At 35.8% G+C, this 19,144-nt stretch overlaps 1 protein-coding gene across 2 annotated transcripts in view; it reads right to left on the reverse strand.

The window, feature by feature from the left end:
* PIAS1 (protein inhibitor of activated STAT 1) overlaps positions 1-19,144 on the reverse strand; it is a 125,357-nt gene that overhangs the window by 37,947 nt on the left and 68,266 nt on the right. For both annotated transcript variants that reach the window (XM_043919822.1, XM_043919821.1), the window contains exons 3-6: positions 9,172-9,256; positions 8,865-8,912; positions 5,075-5,165; positions 4,266-4,400 (exon numbers count right to left, since the gene is read on the reverse strand). In XM_043919822.1, the coding sequence (XP_043775757.1) occupies positions 4,266-4,400; positions 5,075-5,165; positions 8,865-8,912; positions 9,172-9,256 (359 nt within the window). The remainder of the gene's footprint in view (positions 1-4,265; positions 4,401-5,074; positions 5,166-8,864; positions 8,913-9,171; positions 9,257-19,144) is intronic.

A 19,144-nucleotide genomic window follows, 5' to 3' on the forward strand; every position in this document is an offset into this window, starting at 1 on the left:
AAGAATATCTCCCCCTCCTCTAGTGCTATATTATCAGCAACCACATTTCCCTCCTCTCCCACAGTTTCAGACTTTTTTCACGGTTCACTGTAAACACCCTGGTGTTTATTCACTTCCCAGGCAGGTTATACTCTCACACTCACAGACAAACCCAAAATATCTGCAATACCTTCTTTAAAAAGGACGAAAAAAACAAGGAGCCCAAAGTATACCAGACAAAAACATTCTAAAGGTTTGAAACCTAACAGTGACATAGTGATTAGGCAAAGGAAAAAAGATAATCGTGACAGATGTCACAAAGGATTCTGATAAAATATCAAAATTTACTGGATATTTCTCTCAAAAATATCCAGTAAAAAAGAGGATCATAGGATTATGTTATTAATGCAATTAAATTCTATTAAGAATTAATAGTCATTATAATACTTAATGCTGTGACATGTCTTCTCATTAACATAAAGAACAAGTCAAGTATGTCTACTAGTGCTCACATTATTTAACATTGTCTGAAGGCTGTAGACAGCACAACAGAAGAAGAAGAAGAAATTATGGCATAAGTATTAGGATTATCATTATTTATATAATGATACTTCTCAGACTCACGACTGCCGGTCTGGACACACTAAGGAACCTACTAAAAAGTTATCAGAAACAATATAAGAATAGTAAATATTCGGCAATAACTAGCTTTTAAATAAGTAAAAAATAAAATTTTAGAAAATACAATAGAAAAAGAACTATTTATAGAAGCAGTAATAACAATAAACAATACAGAATCAAAAAAAAATGGAAGATTTATGAGAAGAAATCTATTAAATTACACAGGAACATGAAACAAGATTAGAATAAATGGAGAAACACACAGTTCCTGAAATAAGGACACTGAATACCGTAAATAAGTTAATCTTCTCTAAGCTAATTTTAAGCAAGTTCATTCAATTCCAGAAAGATTTGGGGGAATAATGCAGGGGAATATGTCTTATTCTCTGTAATTACGCTTCCAACATTTCACTCTTTTCAAGGCCCTGATTTCTTCTCTCATTCTCAGCGGCTTCTCTCACTTCCTATTTCACAGACATACAGGAAGTCACCAGATTAGAGCTTAACTCATCTCTCTAGTAACAATCACACACACACACACACACTTCTTTTATTCCACTAAATAAAGAAGCTGTCCCTCCTAGGTACAATGAGTTACTATGAAATTTACTATTGATTATTCTTTCTTCCTTTTGTATATTTAACTTCTTCCTCTCAAGATGATACTTGCCATCATCCTTTATACAAATTTAACACTCTCCCATTAAAGCAAACAAGTAACTGTCATCTCACATTTCCCTCCAGCTTACCTGTAACTATTTCCAAATCCACACTTCTACAACTCACAACCTCCATGGCCTCCCTTGCACCTGGTCACAATCTGGCTTCTCCTCCCACTATCCGCCAGAACAGCTTATGCTGTATTTTTAATCCAAAAAGTATTTTTTTAGACTTCGAAAAATACTTGATTTCTCAACATCTGTTCGATACTGCTTATCATCTCCTCCTCTTTTGCAATTCTTTCCTCGGTTTCTCTTACTCACCCTCGATTCTGTCACATCTCTGGTACTATTTCCCCATGCCCTCTTCAGGTTCATTCTCTTCTACCCAGTACTAAATGTTATATAGTTCCTCAAGAATAAGTCTGCAACACTCTCTTCTTACTTGAAACATTTTCCCTGAGCAAAGTCAGCCTGCTTTTATGGCTCCAATAATCACCAATATGCAGATATGCAGATAATGCTTTTTTTTTCTCTCTCACCCAAACTCTTTTCTAAGCCCATATGCCCACCTATTCAGAATATCTTAAAGGCATCTCAAACTCTAGCCATTCTTGCACCTTTTCAGTTTCTTAAAAAAACTAGGCTCTGAGGTCAGGCCAGAAGAGTGGCTTAGGTGTTTCGCCCACCCCACTGGTGGTGTTGAGTGCAGCGGACATGCTCAGTACCCTGCTTTTGCTCGCAATACCCTATTTTTGCTCCTGGTTCCTTAAAAGTGGCAGTGGGGTTTTTTTGGTCTTTTCGTATCGTTTGTCCAGAATTTGCCCCAACTGCACATGCCCGACCCCGGAACACACCCCTACCCTCACCCTGTATTAGGTACAAGCTTATCTCCCCTCAGGGAGAAAGGAAACAAGGAAACCTGTTGTTTGTTCTTGCTCCTCCTTGCTGCAGCAGGGGACCCAATAAAGTCTTGCCTGGAAAAAAAAGAAAAGAACTAGGCTCACACCTGCCAGTGGGCTACTCTGAAGATTGTTTGCTCTGAACCTTTCACCAAACTGATTCCTTCTACCCTTCTCTCAACTCTTAGCTCAGTCATTACACCCTCAGGGAAGCCCTACCTGACCTCTCTCTAGTTCAAAGTGCTCTAATATATTCTAATATCACCATGCACCTCTTCTTTATATTTCCTGTGACACCTTCACATTTTCGTGTGTAAACTACCTGGCCCCTGGATCCTGGCTCCAAGTCAGGACTTTTTTTTCTCACTATGTTACTGCTAGTTTTCAGTACAGTACATGGAATATAGCATACATTCTAAAAATTTCAAATGAATTTGTGAATATACACAAACTCATATAAAACTGTAATAATCAAAAATATTCTAAAATTGTGCCAGAAAAAGAATGCTAGGCTAAGAGCAGAAACACACACAGGATAAATAAAAATCAAATATATAATAATGGTTACTTCAGAATTAGCATTTATCTAATTAATGGTGTTAGAACTGGCTATTTAAAAAATTAAGATTTTTATTTCACACCACACGTAAATTTACAATGGATGAAATATGTAAAGATAAAACAAGAAACCTCAAAAGTCAAGAAAAAATATAAACAAATATTTATGTAAGATTGAGAAGGGCAGATAGACTAAATGCAACTGAGGTTGAGTGCAACGACTATAAAGAAACAAAACTATGCAACTAGAGATTATCATACTAAGGGAAGTCAGTCAAAAAGAGAACGAATTGCCATATGGTATCATTTATATGTGGAATCTAAAATATGACACAAACCAACTTATCTATGAAACAAACAGAATCAAGGGCATAGAAAATAAACTGGTGGTTGCCAAGGGGAAGGGAGATGAGAGAGTGTAGAAGCAGGAGTTTGGGATTTACAGATGAACATCAGTATATACAGAATAGAAAGAACAATAAGATCCTACTGTATAGCACAGTGAATTATATTCAGTAACCTGTGATAAGCCACAATGGAAAAGAATATGAATAAGAATGTAAATATATATATCTATATATAACTGAGTCACATATCTTTGATGTATAGCTATAGTTAACACAACACTGTAATTCAAGTATACTTCAATAAAAAATAAAGGAAAAAAAGAAACAAATTGGTTAAAATTTGGCTCCATAATAATTTAAATCTTCTACACATTAAATAATCACATAAATGAAAAGGTAATAAACTAGAAACAAACATTTGCAGCATGTGGAAGAAGGTTAAATCACTAATATAAGAACTCATAAACAATAAAAATAAAAACAGCAATAGAGAAACAACTACTGATATATTTTTAAATGTGAATATTCACAAATAAATTTGTTCAATCTCAGTAATAATAAAAGGAGTACTAATTAAAGCAATCTAATACCACTATTTACCTATAAAAATTAGTAGAGATTTCAAAGAAAATAAAACTCAGTGTTATCAGTCAACAGGCACATGAAAAAACACTGAAAGAAAATAAATTTGTACATCTTCTGGTAAGGCAATCTGCCAGTGAACACAAAATTTCTTTAAATTCTGATGCTCTTTGACTCAGCAATTCCACTTCAGGGAATTTACTCTAAAGAAAGTACTATGTATGTATGCAAAGTTAGAGCTACTAGGATAGCCTTCAAAATGTTCTTTGAAATAGTAACGAATCAACCAAATAAATGTTCAACAATAGGGAATAGGCTAAACTATAGATGCTTGTATTGGAATATGATGTAGCTGTTTAAAATCATGCAGATGAACATGAAATGACATAGGAAGATGTTTATGAAAATACTGAGTGAAAGTTATCAAGTATAAAACACTGAAAACTGCAAGATCCCATTTTTAAAATGGGAACATGTTGAAAATTCATGGTGAGACAAAAATAAATCCTTTGGCAACTCATTTTATACCCATTTTATTTATATATAAGCACAAGTAGCCATGGAGATTAACCCTTCCTTATAAAACAAAACTCTGGAAGAAACAAAAATTTACTCACTCTTCCAATTTCTGCAGTCCAAGAAACAACAATGGTGTTTGGTACGGTTGTAGACAATCGGACAAGTGAGGTGATATTAATTGGTCGGCTGGGTCGCTTTGGTTCCACACCATTTTTAGTAGGTGGAAGATAACCCTAAGGATGGAATATAACATTTCTATTTATTACTTCCACAACCATTTCAACTTCCATTCCTCAAAAAAAAAAAAAACAAAAAAAAAACCCAAACCTACAAACTACATATTAGAAAATATGAGTATTTTCATTTAAAAGTGGAGAAGCAAACATTTGTAAGAGTTTTCTGTACGTTTCTCTAAACTACCCTACAGTCTCATTATAGTAAGCCTGAGAAAAATATTGGTGATAGAACTTAAAAATCTCTAAAAATTTAAGAATTAGGTTGAGTTCATAAAAAGCTTGGATAAACACATAAGGACTATTTTAAAGGTGAGCAATAAAAGCCCCCATTCCTTTGTGAAATGCAGAGCAGTCTTCAAATCTCTCATCTACCACAAGGTTTCAGACACAAGAATACATCTGAGGTTTTGTTGAAACAATCTCTTCATCCTAAAATTAAATAAAATACTAAAAGCCACCACACCCAACTCCAAGTCCTAGACTGTGTCTCCATAGCTAATGTCACAGCTGTTAACTGTACATAGTTGGTACAAGTGTTTCACTCAGTCACACGAATATACATCCAAAATAAAGATGTTTTCTTAATGAAAAACTATGATTAACAACAGCTGTGATGACTTATTTGCTAGCTATGTTGGCAATGCACTGGAAAAATAGCTTTTAGGACTTACTGGAAGGCTGCAAGGTTTTGTATTCACTTTCACACAAAGATTGGGTGGGAAGTGATCTTCTTGTGGACAACTGGTTTCTGATAAACAAAACCTAAACAATAAAGAACAAATTTAATTTCCTTTATTAAAAGATGATCTCATTGATATTTTTGTTCCATAGCTAATCTAAAAGATGGTCAAACTTAACAGCAACAACTACTAAAACTAGATATTTCATATTATGAATAAATGCATTTAAATAGGATCAAAATAAATAATTTTGTCAATGTAGAGTTTCAGTAGTCACAACTACCAAACTGTAGTTGTCTTCATATTTCCAGTCATTTGTTCAAGCATGCTGGTGGGGGCCGGGGTAGGGGGTTGAGGGGTGAGTGCTCTGGGGTTGAATACATTGAAGAAATTTTGGAGAGTAACATGGAACCTTACATTACCATATGTAAAACAGACAGCCAATGGAATTTGCCGTACGACTCAGGGAACTCAAACCAGGGCTCTGTGACAACCTAGCAGGGTGGGGTGGGAGTTCAGGAATGAGGGGACATGTATATGTCTATGGATGATTCATGTTGATATTTGGCAGAAAACAATGACATTTGGTAAAGCATTGATTCTTCAATGAAAAAATTCAATTAAGTTTTCTCTATACAGAACATCTCAAAGCTAATAAGGACTGTAACTTTTTAAGAGGGAAACATAGTGTGTGTGCTCAGTCATGTCTGACTCTTTGCAACCCTAAGGATGGTAGCCCACCAGGCTCCTCCGTCCATGGGATTCTCCAGGCAAGAATACTGGACTGGGTTGCCATTTTCTCCTCCAGGGTATCTTCCCAATCCAGAGGTTGAAGCTGTATCTCCTGCACTGGCAGGCAGATTCTTTACCACTGTGCCACCTGGGAAGCCCAATATAACATATGGTATTTCCCCAATTTATTTGTCTATGAAACATTTTTTTGGTTCTCAGCAGACTATACTGAAAATGCTAGAAGTCAAGCTCCAGGGTCAAGTTTTGTCCACCAAGTTCAAGTATTCCATTAGTTCCTGAAAATCGAAGATGTTGAATAATAACATTATTTGTATTATATCCACACGTATTTAGGATACTATTTAGAAACTCACAAAAACATTTATTTCTAAATTAAATGCATAATCTTTTAGGAAAAACCTAGACAGCTACATAATTTGTACACTCTCAATCTTTTCATTCTTTTTTTTTTTTTTTAATTTATTTGGCTGCACCAGGTCTTAGTTGTGGTATGTGGGATCTAGTTCCCTGACCAGGTACCGAACTGGGCCCTCTGCGTTGGGAGTGCAAAGGCTTAGCCCAGGGCCACCAGGGAAGTTCCTTATTCTATTCATTCTTACATAGATTGAGAAATAAATTAATTTGCTATTTAAGACAACGATTCTCAATTACTTCTTTGTTCCCAATATAGAGCTAAGGTTCATTCCACCTTTACAGAATGTTCACAGAACTTTTTGAGTTATATGTTAAGTATGCTATCTCTGAATTCTGTGAAATATTCATTGGCTTTACACAAGTTTTTACACAAGAAGCACAAGTATCTTCTCTCAATATCTTGATCTGCCTGCCATGAAATCTGTGGGAGGGAAGGTCCACAAATGGGACAATTTTCTATGTAAAATTCTGTGGGTACATATACGGTCATCTTTAAGCAGGGACAATCTATAGATCCCATTATATTCTCAAAGAGGTTAGAGAGTCATAGAAAGGTTTAGAATTACTAACCTGCAAATATTTTCTCAAAATATACTTAGCATATAGATATCGACACCCACAAGATCATCTCTAACGCCAGCAGAACCTTCTATTATAGGTCAGTTCTTTACACAGCAAAAGTAAGAGGATGCTCTAGTTTCAAATCAATTACACCAATGTCGTGGTAAATTAGAAGCGTGGACCTGGCTGCCTGAAGCTACCGAAAACAAAATTTCTGTGACAAGCTGACTCCTATTCAACTAAGTAAAAAGTGAAAATCTAAATCATTCTTACAAACTAAAGGGAAAAAAAGATTTTTTAAAAAAGGAACAATAGCAGAAAGTTTCTATATAGAAGTTCATGGGGGTGGAGAGGGGAAACAGATAAATGAAAACAGATTAGGAATCTAATAGAGAAAATACTGATCTTAATTTTGACCAAATTGTTTTTCATGTTTTAGATAAAGACTTATAATTAAGATAGTAGAAGGTATACACTCTAAACTTAATACCCTGGGATTGCTGTGAGGGATGAGCAGTATGGGGATGAAAACAATTTAGCAAAACACAAAGAACCACCTAATAACTCCCAAATATAATACAAAATGGTTCTTTTTCCATTAAGTTCCGGAGATAATTTGAATTTAAAATAGCTAAGCCACTCCAGAATTCTTATGCTTCCCTGGTTGCTCAGACAGTAAAGATTCTGCCTGCAATGCAGCACACCTGGATTTGATCCCTGGATTGGGAAGATCTCCTGGAGAAGGGAATGGCTACCCACTCCAGTATCCTTGCCTGGAGAATTCTATAGACAGAGGAGCCTGGCAGGCTACAGTCCACGGGGTCTCAAAGAGTTGGACACGACTGAGCAACTTTCACTTCACAAGCCATTTTTAACCATCACGATTCCCTTAGAATCTCTGAATTGATCTTAGAAAGAAAGAAAACCTTCCTTTGGAATGAGATCAATACCGCTTGCTGCTTTAAAGAATGCATGTACAGTAATGCTAAGAATAGCAGGTGGATCTTCTGTTCTAGAACTACGGTTAGTCTTGGGATATTCTTCTCAAACAAAAACTAACCCAGAAGTCAAACATGTAAAAACAGGTCAAAGCAGCACTACTTTGGTTCGAGTTTGTATATGTGTGTGTGTCAGGTAGGAGAGCTGGGGTGGGGGAGAAGGTGGAATGATAGCCAGAGGGTAGACCCAAATGGTGGCTTCAAGCAACAGTCTGAAAACCACTGTTTTAAAAGACAAAGTCACATACCAGTATGAACAAAATGTAAATTGAGGCAGGAAGTAAAAAATATTACAGCAATATGTAATTATTTATGAAGGCACCAAATTTTAGCCCTTTATTCAGTCATTATCATCATCTGCCCCTGACAGAGGATAAAGTATCTTTTACACAAAAACACCTTTGTCAGTGCCTTCCAAAACCAAGACCTCAATCTCTCCTCTGCTTTCTCAGTTTTCATCACACTATTTCTAAGTCTAGATCAGAGATTTCCACATTATTCCATGAAGCACTGAGCTGGTTCTTTAATTTCTTTTCTGATCTCCTAGTATATTTATAATCTGTACATACAACTTAGTATTTGATTTTGAGACTGGGCTACATGTTTGACTTATCTTCCTACTTTATAGGGAAAATAGCTTCCGGAGGACAACAATTGTCTTTTATTTTCTCTTCTATCTCTATCGCAACAAGAACAGTGTGGGGCACTTAAGTCTACACTAGAATAGTCACTGAGTAAAAAGAACAGCATAAGATGGTTTATGTAAGCAGTGAGAGAGAGAGACATTAACATAAAAGATGTCTTAGATACTCTTAGAAGAAATGGGCTAAGAAAAGAAACTGAATATGGGACAGTACCACGTTGGAAAATTTTCATTTTGCCTTTCAAATTTATCAAGAGATGTCTCACACAGAATCTAAATTAGAGAGTATTTAAAAGTTAATGGTTTAAATATAGGACACAGAAAATACTTATTGAAAATTAGGAAGATTTTTTAAATCTTTAAGAAATATTGACTTTTAAACTTTGAATATATACTGTAGTCAATACTCTACCTTAACTGGACCTGCACTGTGAAGTCACATTTGGTCCCAGAAATATCCCTAGAAAAGACATGGTAAGAACTACAATTATTTTAAAGACATACACAGGAAAGCTGATTCAAAGACATGGCTAAGTCCAGAACGTATATCAGAAATATTAACATTTCTTATGGTAACTAACACTCTAATAATATTTTCAGTACTAATACTTACATGACAATAATACTCTCCCCTGAATATACTGTTTCAAAAAGTCACTTATTATAGACAAAACTGGATTCAAAGGTTAAACTGCAAGTTACACGCAAAGACAACTTACATGGAACTACTGATCTGCTGCACTTGTTGTGGTGTCAATGCAAATGCAAAACAGGTTTCTCGAAAGCGCTGACTGTTGTCTGATGCTAAAGAAGAAAAGAATTATATTTTTTAATTACCTTCAAATTCATCAATATGGAACACAGTAGCAAACAAAACAAAAAACTTCAACCATTCACATGCCTTTAATTACCTAGGATGGATGCTAGCGTTTAGATAACAAGTCAGTTATGGCATTTGAAAAATAAGATATGTGCTAAATGTCTAATCACAGACGTCTGCATCTAAAAAGGACATGTATAAAAACATGCTGATATTAATTTTATCTAAAATAATACAAAGCCATTTAAAGATATATGTTTTTTTGAGCTAAGTAACAAACATATACACACACCTTGAGATCTGCATAGGTGAGATGACAGTTCGACTTGAACGCAAATTAAGAATTTTATCACCCCCTGCCTAACTATACCACGCAAATTTTATAAAATAAGTATCATATATAATTTGTCCTATCCTTAGATGAACTGACCTCAAAATTTGCCTGTGGTTACTATCTCAAAGGAGGAAAGGAGTTACAAAAAGGGAAAGAAGGGAATAGAGAGAAGGAGGGAAGGAGAGGTAGGGAAAGAAAAGAGTATATTCTGAAATCAGTGGTGAATATCTTTCTTGTTTGCTATATTTCTGCACAAAGAAGCACTAAATGAGTGTTGAATGAAGGAAAGACTGAAAATGAAGGAATAGCAAATTAAATTATTTAAATTTTCCTTTTTCAGGATAATTTTCTAGAACAAATGGATCACTTTTAATACCAAAGAACTCCCAGCCTGTGGGCCATTTAAACTAGTGCGGAAAAAGTAGTTGAAGTTGGCTATTTCTTACCTGCAAGCAACACTTCCTCCAAAACTACCACCAAACACAAATGTCCGAAAAAGCTGAACAAATGAGAAAGGAATTCAAAAAAGTACTGTTGGATCTACAATTTCAAGTCAATATAGGAGTTATCTCTTCAAGTCTACATTTGTATTTCTGCTTTCTGTGATCTGGGAAAGTTTTTTATTTTTCTTAAAAATTAAATAATTTATTTTAATCAGAGACTAATTACAATATTGTAGTGGTTTTTGCCATACATTGACATGAATCAGTCATAGGAGTACATGTGTCCCCCATCCTGAACCCCTCTCCCACCTCCCTCCCCATCCCATCCCTCAGGGTCATCCCAGTGTACCGGCCCTGAGTGCCCTGTCTCATGCATTGAATCTGGACTGGCGATGTATTTCACATATGGTAATATTCATGTTTCAATGCTATTCTCTCAAATCATTCCCCCCCTCACCGTCTCCCACAGAGTCCAAAACTTTGTTCTTTACATTTGTGTCTATTTTGCTGTCTTGCATATAGGGTCATCCTCAGCTAAATTCCATATATATGCGTTAGTATACTGTATTGGTGTTTTTCTGACTTACTTCACTCTGTATAATACACTCCAGTTTCATCCACCTCATTAGAACTGATTCAAATTCATTCTTTTTAATTGCTGATTAATATTCCATTGTGTATATGTACCACAGCTTTCTTACCCATTCATCAATGAATGTCAATGGGCATCTAGGTTGCTTCCATGTCCTAGCTATTGTAAACAGTGCTGTGATGAATACTGGGGTACATGTGTCCCTTTCAATTCTGGTTTCCTTGGTGTGTATGCCCAGCAGTGGCATTGCTGGGTTGTATGGCAGTTCTGTTTCCAGTTTTTTAAGGAATCTCCACACTGTTCTTCAGAGTGGCTGTACTAGTTTGCATTCCCACCAAAAGTGTAAGAGGGTCCCCTTTTCGCCACACCCTCTCCAGCATTTATTGTTTGTAGGCTTTTTGATAGACTCTTGCAGACTTTCTGCAGCGTGAAATGGTACTTGCCATTCTGACAGGCGTGAGATGGTACCTCACTGTGGTTTTGATTTGCATTTCTCTGATAATAAGTGATGTTGAGCATCATTTCATGTGTTTGTTAGCCATCTGTATGTCTTCTTTGGAGAAATGTCTGTTTATTTCTTTGACCCATTTTTTGATCGGGTCGTTTATTTTTCTGGAATTGAGCTGCGTGAGCTGCTTGTATATTTTTGAGATTCTTTGTCAGTTGCTTCGTTTGCTAGTATTTTCTCCCATTCTGAAGGCTGTCTTTCACCTTGCTTATAGTTTCCTTTGTTGTGCAAATGCTTTTAAGTTTAATTAGGTCCCATTTGTTTATTTTTGCTTTTATTTCCACTACTCTGGGAGGTGGGTCATAGAGAATCCTGCTGTGATTTATGTCAGAGAGTGTTTTGCCTATGTTGGGAAAGTTTTTTCTTAAAGACTCTATCCCCAAGAAACAGTTAAGATAACCAGAAAGTTATCTTAATCATGAAATATCAACTTGGCAAAAGGCAGATAACCAAGGACCAAAATGTAGAAAAGCAGTTTCCTCTTTCAGGCAATGAAAGCAACTTCTTTGTTTCTGACTTAGAGGATACGTCTCTCTCAAAATTTTAGTCCAGTAGGCTCAGCCTGATTTAGATTTCTGGCTCTGTTGTAAAACAGTACTAAAATAAGTTCCCAAGTATCAAAAATAATATTATTCTCTAGGCAAAATTTCAGATTCCTTTAGAATATATGAGTACAGTAAGTTTTGGACACATACACACACAGACTTAGAAAAGATATAACTAAAATAATGAGGTTGCTTTTTGAGCCACACATAGAAATCAGGTTTATTACATAACAGTAACCCCTTTATATCCTCTTTTATATATATTAACAGTAGACTGGTTACCTGGTAAACCATCTTTCATACTATTCGATTTTCAGGTTTAATTTTGTTATGAATGACAGTGAATTTACAGTTTTGGTCTTAGGTAACAGACCATTTAAAATTTTTTCTAAAAGTTAATTAAGCTATCATTATTCCTTTCAGACAAATTCAGGTCAAACAGAATCATGGAATCTTCATACTGAAAAATAAGCCTTACAAGTCATCCAAAACAATGACCTCCAATGTTGAGGATAAGCATCTAAGACAGTACACAGAGATAAAGGAAAAAATATTTACCTGTAAAATATGTTTTTAAAAGTTTAGATTTTCCATAAAATCTAATTCACAAAAATATCTAAAATTTTATGTCAAATCTTGTATGGCATATGCTAAATTATTTTCCTGAAAGGGTACAAATGATCAAATGAGCTTGCAGACCACTGATTTAAATTCAAATTCAGGAATTCAACATTCCTTTCAATTCTTCCATTTATATACTTTGAAACATTTTAGAGATGAGGGAAGAGTGGTCATTACCTTGTCAGGCAGAAGATGACTAGTGATGTACAGTGTAATTGTAAGAAAGCTTGCAGCCCAACAGAGTAGCAAGTATAGTGGGAGAGAGATGAGATCACACAGATGTGGATTTGAAACAGGTTTTACCACTTATTTGCCATGTGACCTTAGGTACTGTTTTCTCCAATACTTAAACATACACAAACACAAAAACCCTCATAGGATTATTTTAAATATAAATATAAATGAGGTAAGATATTTAAAAAGCACCAATTTCCTTTTCTGTCTCCTTTTCTCCTTATGACCTTGCTGCTGCTAAGTTGCTTCAGTCCGTGTCCGACTCTGTGTGACCCCATGGACGGCAGCCCGCCAGGCTCCCCCTTCTCTGGGATTCTCCAGGCAAGAACACTGGAGTGGGTTGTCATTTCCTTCTCCAATGCATGAAAGTGAAAAGTGAAAGTGAAGTCGCTCAGTGGTGCCCAACTCTTAGCGACCCCAGGGACTGCAGCCTACCAGGCTCCTCTGTCCATGGGATTTTCCAGGCAAGAGTACTGGGGTGGGGTGTTTTGATTCAGGAGAATCAAAACATAATGCTGTAACTCCCACCTATTGATGTCATATAGTATATCCAGTTATAGCCATTCTTCAAATATTTTAGACAGCATTAATGTGCCCCCCTCTCTCCATTGACTATTTCCACTGTATTGCAGGCAAGATTTCAGAATTACTCACCATTCTGATCTTTCTCCTCCAGACATATGCCAGACTATCACACTTCTAAAGTGACAGCACTGAACACACTCTTTGTCATAGCATGTATTATTTCTCCCAAATATCTGCTGCCCCTCTGTACTGAGTCATTCCCCAAGGAGGATTATGACACAATGTCACTGTTGCCTTGATCAATGAAATATGAGTGGGAAGTGTACCACTTCAGAGCAGATCTTTAAGAACTGTCCTTGGGTTTCAACATCTTTCCTTCTAGTCTACCTTGATTCTAAAGTGGAGAGAACATAGAACAGAGCCACAATCAATTCACAGCTAATAAGCAGCTAAGTGAAAAATAAATCTTAGCTGTTTGCCATTAAAATTTATGATTGCTTTTAAGCTGACATTATTCCAGATGTCACATGACAAGAACAATATTTCTATCAACAACTGCAATATACTATTATTAATCCACACAACAACCATAAACAAATCTTATCTCAGATTCAGAAATTGAGGTTCTAAGTAGTTAACTGTCAAGGCCTCATACTAGGTAAGTAGAACCCAAATTAGAACTCAGATCTACACATTTCCAAAGCCCATGCTCTTCTCATAACATAGGTCTATTAGCTTCCCTGATCTAAGTGTTGTACTTCTTTTAAGTACAGACTAGCATTATATTTGATCACAGAAAACAGGAAAAGAGTTTCCCATTATACCCTCAACATAACTGTTTGTCATTTCTACATATTTCTTACCAATTAAATTACACATATACTTTGAAAGCTTGCTTTAAAAAAATTACTCTTATCACATTTTCAATTATAATCTCTATTACCATATTTAATTATGGCATTGTATTCTATCTATGGGATATATGAAAATTGTAATTACTCCCTTGATTAGCCATTTAGGTTTCTCTAAGTTTTCATTATTTGAAAACAACTCTGTATACAGGATTTATATGCTTGCTTTTTGAAAGGGGGGGGGGGCGTTGTTATTATTTTCTTTGGATCAATTCCCAGATGTGGGTTTTCTGGGTCAAAAAGTATGGAGATCTTTTAAAATGAATTTTGATTTATCGCAAGAGTGGTTTTCAAATGCTTATAACACTATATATATATATATATATATATATATATATAAAGACCATTACCAATTTGTGCATCTACTTATTGCATTTTACTCTGGCCTGCCTGGGAGTTGCTGTTAATTTAATGGGTGGGTCTGTGTAACTCCTTAGTAGTTTAAATTGTATCAAGAATTTTTTTCCTGTTTTCAACTTCCTATTTAGTTAACTGCCCAATCTTGTCCTATGCCCATTTTTATAATTGCATAGAGTTTCATATATAAACAAAACATTAACCCTTGGAAATTTGCTGAAAATATTTCCCCTGGTCTGTTATATTTTTTCATTTTGGCAATATTTTTGGATAATTCAAAGTTAAGTTTTATGTAGTCTTATCTGTCAATCACTTCCTTTGTTAATTTGTGTTGTTTCCCTCCTGAGGTTCATTCAGTACACAATTCATTTCTTTGACTTGTTGCCATGTAATTATCAATCCATCTGGAACATATTTTAATATGTGATATTTTTTAAAGTATAAATTTTTGTTTCTCCAAATTGCTTAGTTGTACTAACACTATTTATTAAATAATCTTTCTTCCTTATGGATATATGTGCTTCCTTTATCACATATTCAATCCGTATATCCAACACGTTCCATTTCCGGGCTATTTTCTCATTGGTCTTCTTTATCCTTGTGCTGGCACCCTATTTTTTTTAACTGTTATAGTTCCACTATGTTTTGATATCTTCTATTAGGTTTCTCTCCATTTATTCTTTTTTCAGAATTTTTAACATCAACTCAAAATGTTTTATCAAGATGAACTTCTCAATCCTTTTGTCATGATTCTCAAAGTTCAATGGTATTTTGAGTAAAATTATACCCATGACTTACTTTAAGAGCTGATGATATCTTTATATCTTTAATCTTTCTATCCTGGAGTACTGTACCTGTGTGCATTTATTCATATCCTTAAGGTTTTACCATTTTTATCATGGGATTCCCAGTGGAGCTCAGTGGCTCCTGCCAATGCAGGAGATACAGGTTCAATCCCTGGCAATAAGATCCCCTGGAGAAGGAATAGCAACCCACTCTGGTATTATTACTGGGAAAATCCCACGGACAGAGAAGTCTGGCGGGCTACAGTCTGTGGGGGTCACAAAAAGTCACACATGACTGAGCACACACGAATGCATTTTTATCATAAAAATTAATCACATAGTTTCCATTATTCTTACACAAACTATCAATCAATAGGAGAATGAGTAAGCATTCATATAACAGAATACTCTGTAACAACAACAAAAAAAAAATAGAGAAAAATCAACACCAGAAGTTAGTTTATTTTTGAAGATCAATAAAATTGATAAACTTCTAGCAAGACTACTAAGGAAAATAAGAAAAGACACAAATAAGAAACATGAAGTGACATCACTACAGAGTCTATAGATAATAAAAAACATATAAAAGAATATCATGAACACCTTTCAGCCTAGAACTGACAACTTAAAAACTCTTGCCCCTAAATTAAAAAGAGAATATTTCTCAACTCATTCCACGAAGAGAGTATTACTTCAGTACCAAAACAAGACAAATACATTGAAAGAAAACTACCACTGTTACTTCTCATGAACATAAATACAAACATTCTTGACACAACTTCAGCAAATCAAATCCAATTACATTAAAGTTAAAAAAATGACTATATGACTATAAAAAAATGACTATACTATGACTATATTTTAAAAAGGGTAACATATCACAACCAAGAGAGACTTATCCCAAGAATGCAGGGTTGGTTCAACATCTGTCACTAGGTTAACAAACGAAAAAAGAAACAACATATTGTCATCTCAATAGATACAGAAAAAGCATCTGACGAAAATTCAACATTCTTGACTTCTAAAAAAACTCTCAGCAAACCAGGTATAAAAGTGAACTTTCTCAACCCAAGAAATGATTTCTATGAAAAATCTATAGTCAACATTATACTTAAAGATGAAAGACTAAAGAATTAAAAACAAGGCGATGATATCCATTTATCACTTTATCACTTCTATTCAACAAAGTGCTGGCAATTCTTGTCAGTGCAGTAAAGCAAGAAAAAGTAATAAAAAACATCAGGATTGGAAAGTAACTAAAATCATCTATCCACAGACAATATGATGATCTATGTAGAAAATTTCATAAAACCTACCAAAAGGTATTAGAATAAGTGAGTTCAGTAAGGTAACAATAAAATACAAAAATCTGTGTTATTTCTGTAAATTAGCAGCAAACAGTAAGAAACTGAAAATTTAAAAACACATTTATAGTAGCATACCCTCAAAATGAAATATTTAGGGATAAATGCGACAAAAGAGGCACTAGGCCTGTGCAATGAAAAATGATAAATAATGCTCAGAAAAACTAAGGGCCAAAATAAATGAAGAGACAGTGTTTATGGATCAGAAGACTCAATGCTGTTAAGATACCAGTTGTTTCAAACTGATCTACAGATTCAATGTAATCCAATCAAAATCCTAGCTAGTTTTTGCTGTTTTTTTTTCTTTTAAAGAAATTGACAAGGTGCTTCTAAACTTCACATGGAAATGCAAAGTACCTAGAAGAGTTAAAACAACTCTGAACAAGAACAAAGTTAAGAGGACTAACACCACTTGATTTCAAAACTTATCATAAAGATACAGTAACTAAGACACAGTGATGCTGGTGTCAAGATTAAAAAAAAAATAGATCTATGGAGCAGAGTAGAGAATCTTGAAATATACCCACATATATATGAACAACTGATTTTTGACAAAGGCACAAAGGCAATTCAGTTGAAAAAGAATAGTCTTTTCAAGGAATGGTGCCAGAACAACTGGATAACCACATGCAGTGGGGGGAAAGTGCTTTGAATCATATAGGACATGATATGTAAAAACTAACACAAAGTAGATCATAAGTAACAACAGAGAAAATGGTAGAGTAGGAAGCTCCAGGAGTTATTCCCTCCTCCAAAACAACCATTAAGCTGGAGAAATTTAAAAAAAAAAAAAAGATCAAAATTAATGATTTCAGAACTTTAAACCAACCAGGAGGAATGCTTGATGAAGAGACTATTGAATATGTTGAGAGGGGTTTGTGAGAGATCTAGCAATCATCCCCTATTCCTCGGCCCTACTATAGCTGTAGGGACTGTGACCTGCCATCTATTACAAGACTTAAACAGATGTACACACTTTACACACCTTAGGAGGGGGCAGGATGAGAGGGTTATTGGCTATTTGCAGAAATCTCTGTCAGATCACTGGCTGACTGAAGAGAAACGGCAGAGAAACGTCATAGACCACACAAAAGGAATACAGCTAGCTCCAGCTTATCCCTGAGGGTTACTAAGTTGCTGACAACCTCTTTGAACTCTGCATCCACCTTCTCAAATCCATGAAAATCATGAACAAACTGTGGGAAAAGGTTCTTCCAAACTCCATTCATGATGACAGCTGAAACCTCAGGCCGCACAAAGTCAATGGTGTTTATAGCCTTATAGATGTTATAGTCCTTCCAAAATTGTTGCAAGACTGTTCCTGATTCATCACTCGCCTTTATTGCCTGACGAAAAGTGTGACACAAATAGTATTTTTGAAAGTCGCTATAAGTCCCTGGTCCATGCTGAGAGACGTAGTACTTGGTGGCAGATGCACTACTTTGACGTTGGCATGAAAGTCGTCCATTAAAAGGGCCTGGAGCACTGTTGAGCAGCAAAAGAATGTTGAATGGGACATCCTTCTCCAGGCAATATTTCTCTACCTCCAGGATAAAGTGATGGAAAAACCAGTCCTGGAAAATGGGCTGTGCAACACAGGCTTTGGGGTTACTCTTCCATACAACAGGAAGAGAGTCCTTGGCTATGTTTTTAAGGGTTCTTGGGTTCTCTGAATGATAAACCAAGAAAGGCTTCAGCTTCATATAGCTGGAACCATTGCCACCAAACAAGAGTTAGCCTATCCTTTCCTGCTATATAGCATGGCATCAACTTTTTCTACTTATTGATGTAACTTTGGTCTGGATCCTCTTCCAGTACAGTCCTGTCTCAGTTCAGTTCAGTTCAGTCATTCGCTCAGTCATGTGTGACTCTTTGCAACCCTATGAATCGCAGCACGCCAGGCCTCCCTGTCCATCATCAACTCCCGGAGTCCACCCAAACCCATGTCCATTGACTCAGTGATGCCATCCAACCATCTCATCCTCTGTCGTCCCCTTCTCCTCCTGCCCTCAATCCTTTCCAGCATCAGGGTCTTTTCAAATGAGTCAGCTCTTCACATCAGGTGGCCAAAGAATTGGAGTTTCAGCTTCAACATCAGTCCTTCCAATGAACACCCAGGACTGATCTCCTTTAGGATGGACTGGTTGGATCTCCTTGCAGGCCAAGGGACTCTCAAGAGTCTTCTTCAACACCACAGTTCAAAAGCATCAATTCTTCTGCACTCAGTTTTCTTTATAGTCCAACTCTCACATCCATACATGACTACTGGAAAAACCATAGCCTTGACTAGACGGAACTTTTTTGACAAATTAATGTCTCTACTTCTCAATGTGCTATCTAGGTTGGTCATAACTTTCCTTCCAAGGAGTAGGCATCTTTTAATTTCATGACTACAATCACCATTTGCAGTGATTTTGGAGCCCAGAAAAATAAAGTCAGGCCACTGTTTCCCCATCTATTTGCCATGAAGTGATGGGACTGGATGCCATGATCTTAGTTTTCTGAATGTTGAGCTTTAAGCCAACGTTTTCACTCTTCTCTTTCACTTTCATCAAGAGGCTCTTTAGTTCCTCTTCACTTTCTGCCATAAGGGTGGTGTCATCTAAGGTTATTGATATTTCTCCTGGCAATCTTGATTCTAGCTTGTGCTTCC

The sequence above is a fragment of the Cervus elaphus genome, chromosome 12 (genome assembly GCF_910594005.1).
Source record: "Cervus elaphus chromosome 12, mCerEla1.1, whole genome shotgun sequence".
Taxonomy (NCBI): domain Eukaryota; kingdom Metazoa; phylum Chordata; class Mammalia; order Artiodactyla; family Cervidae; genus Cervus; species Cervus elaphus.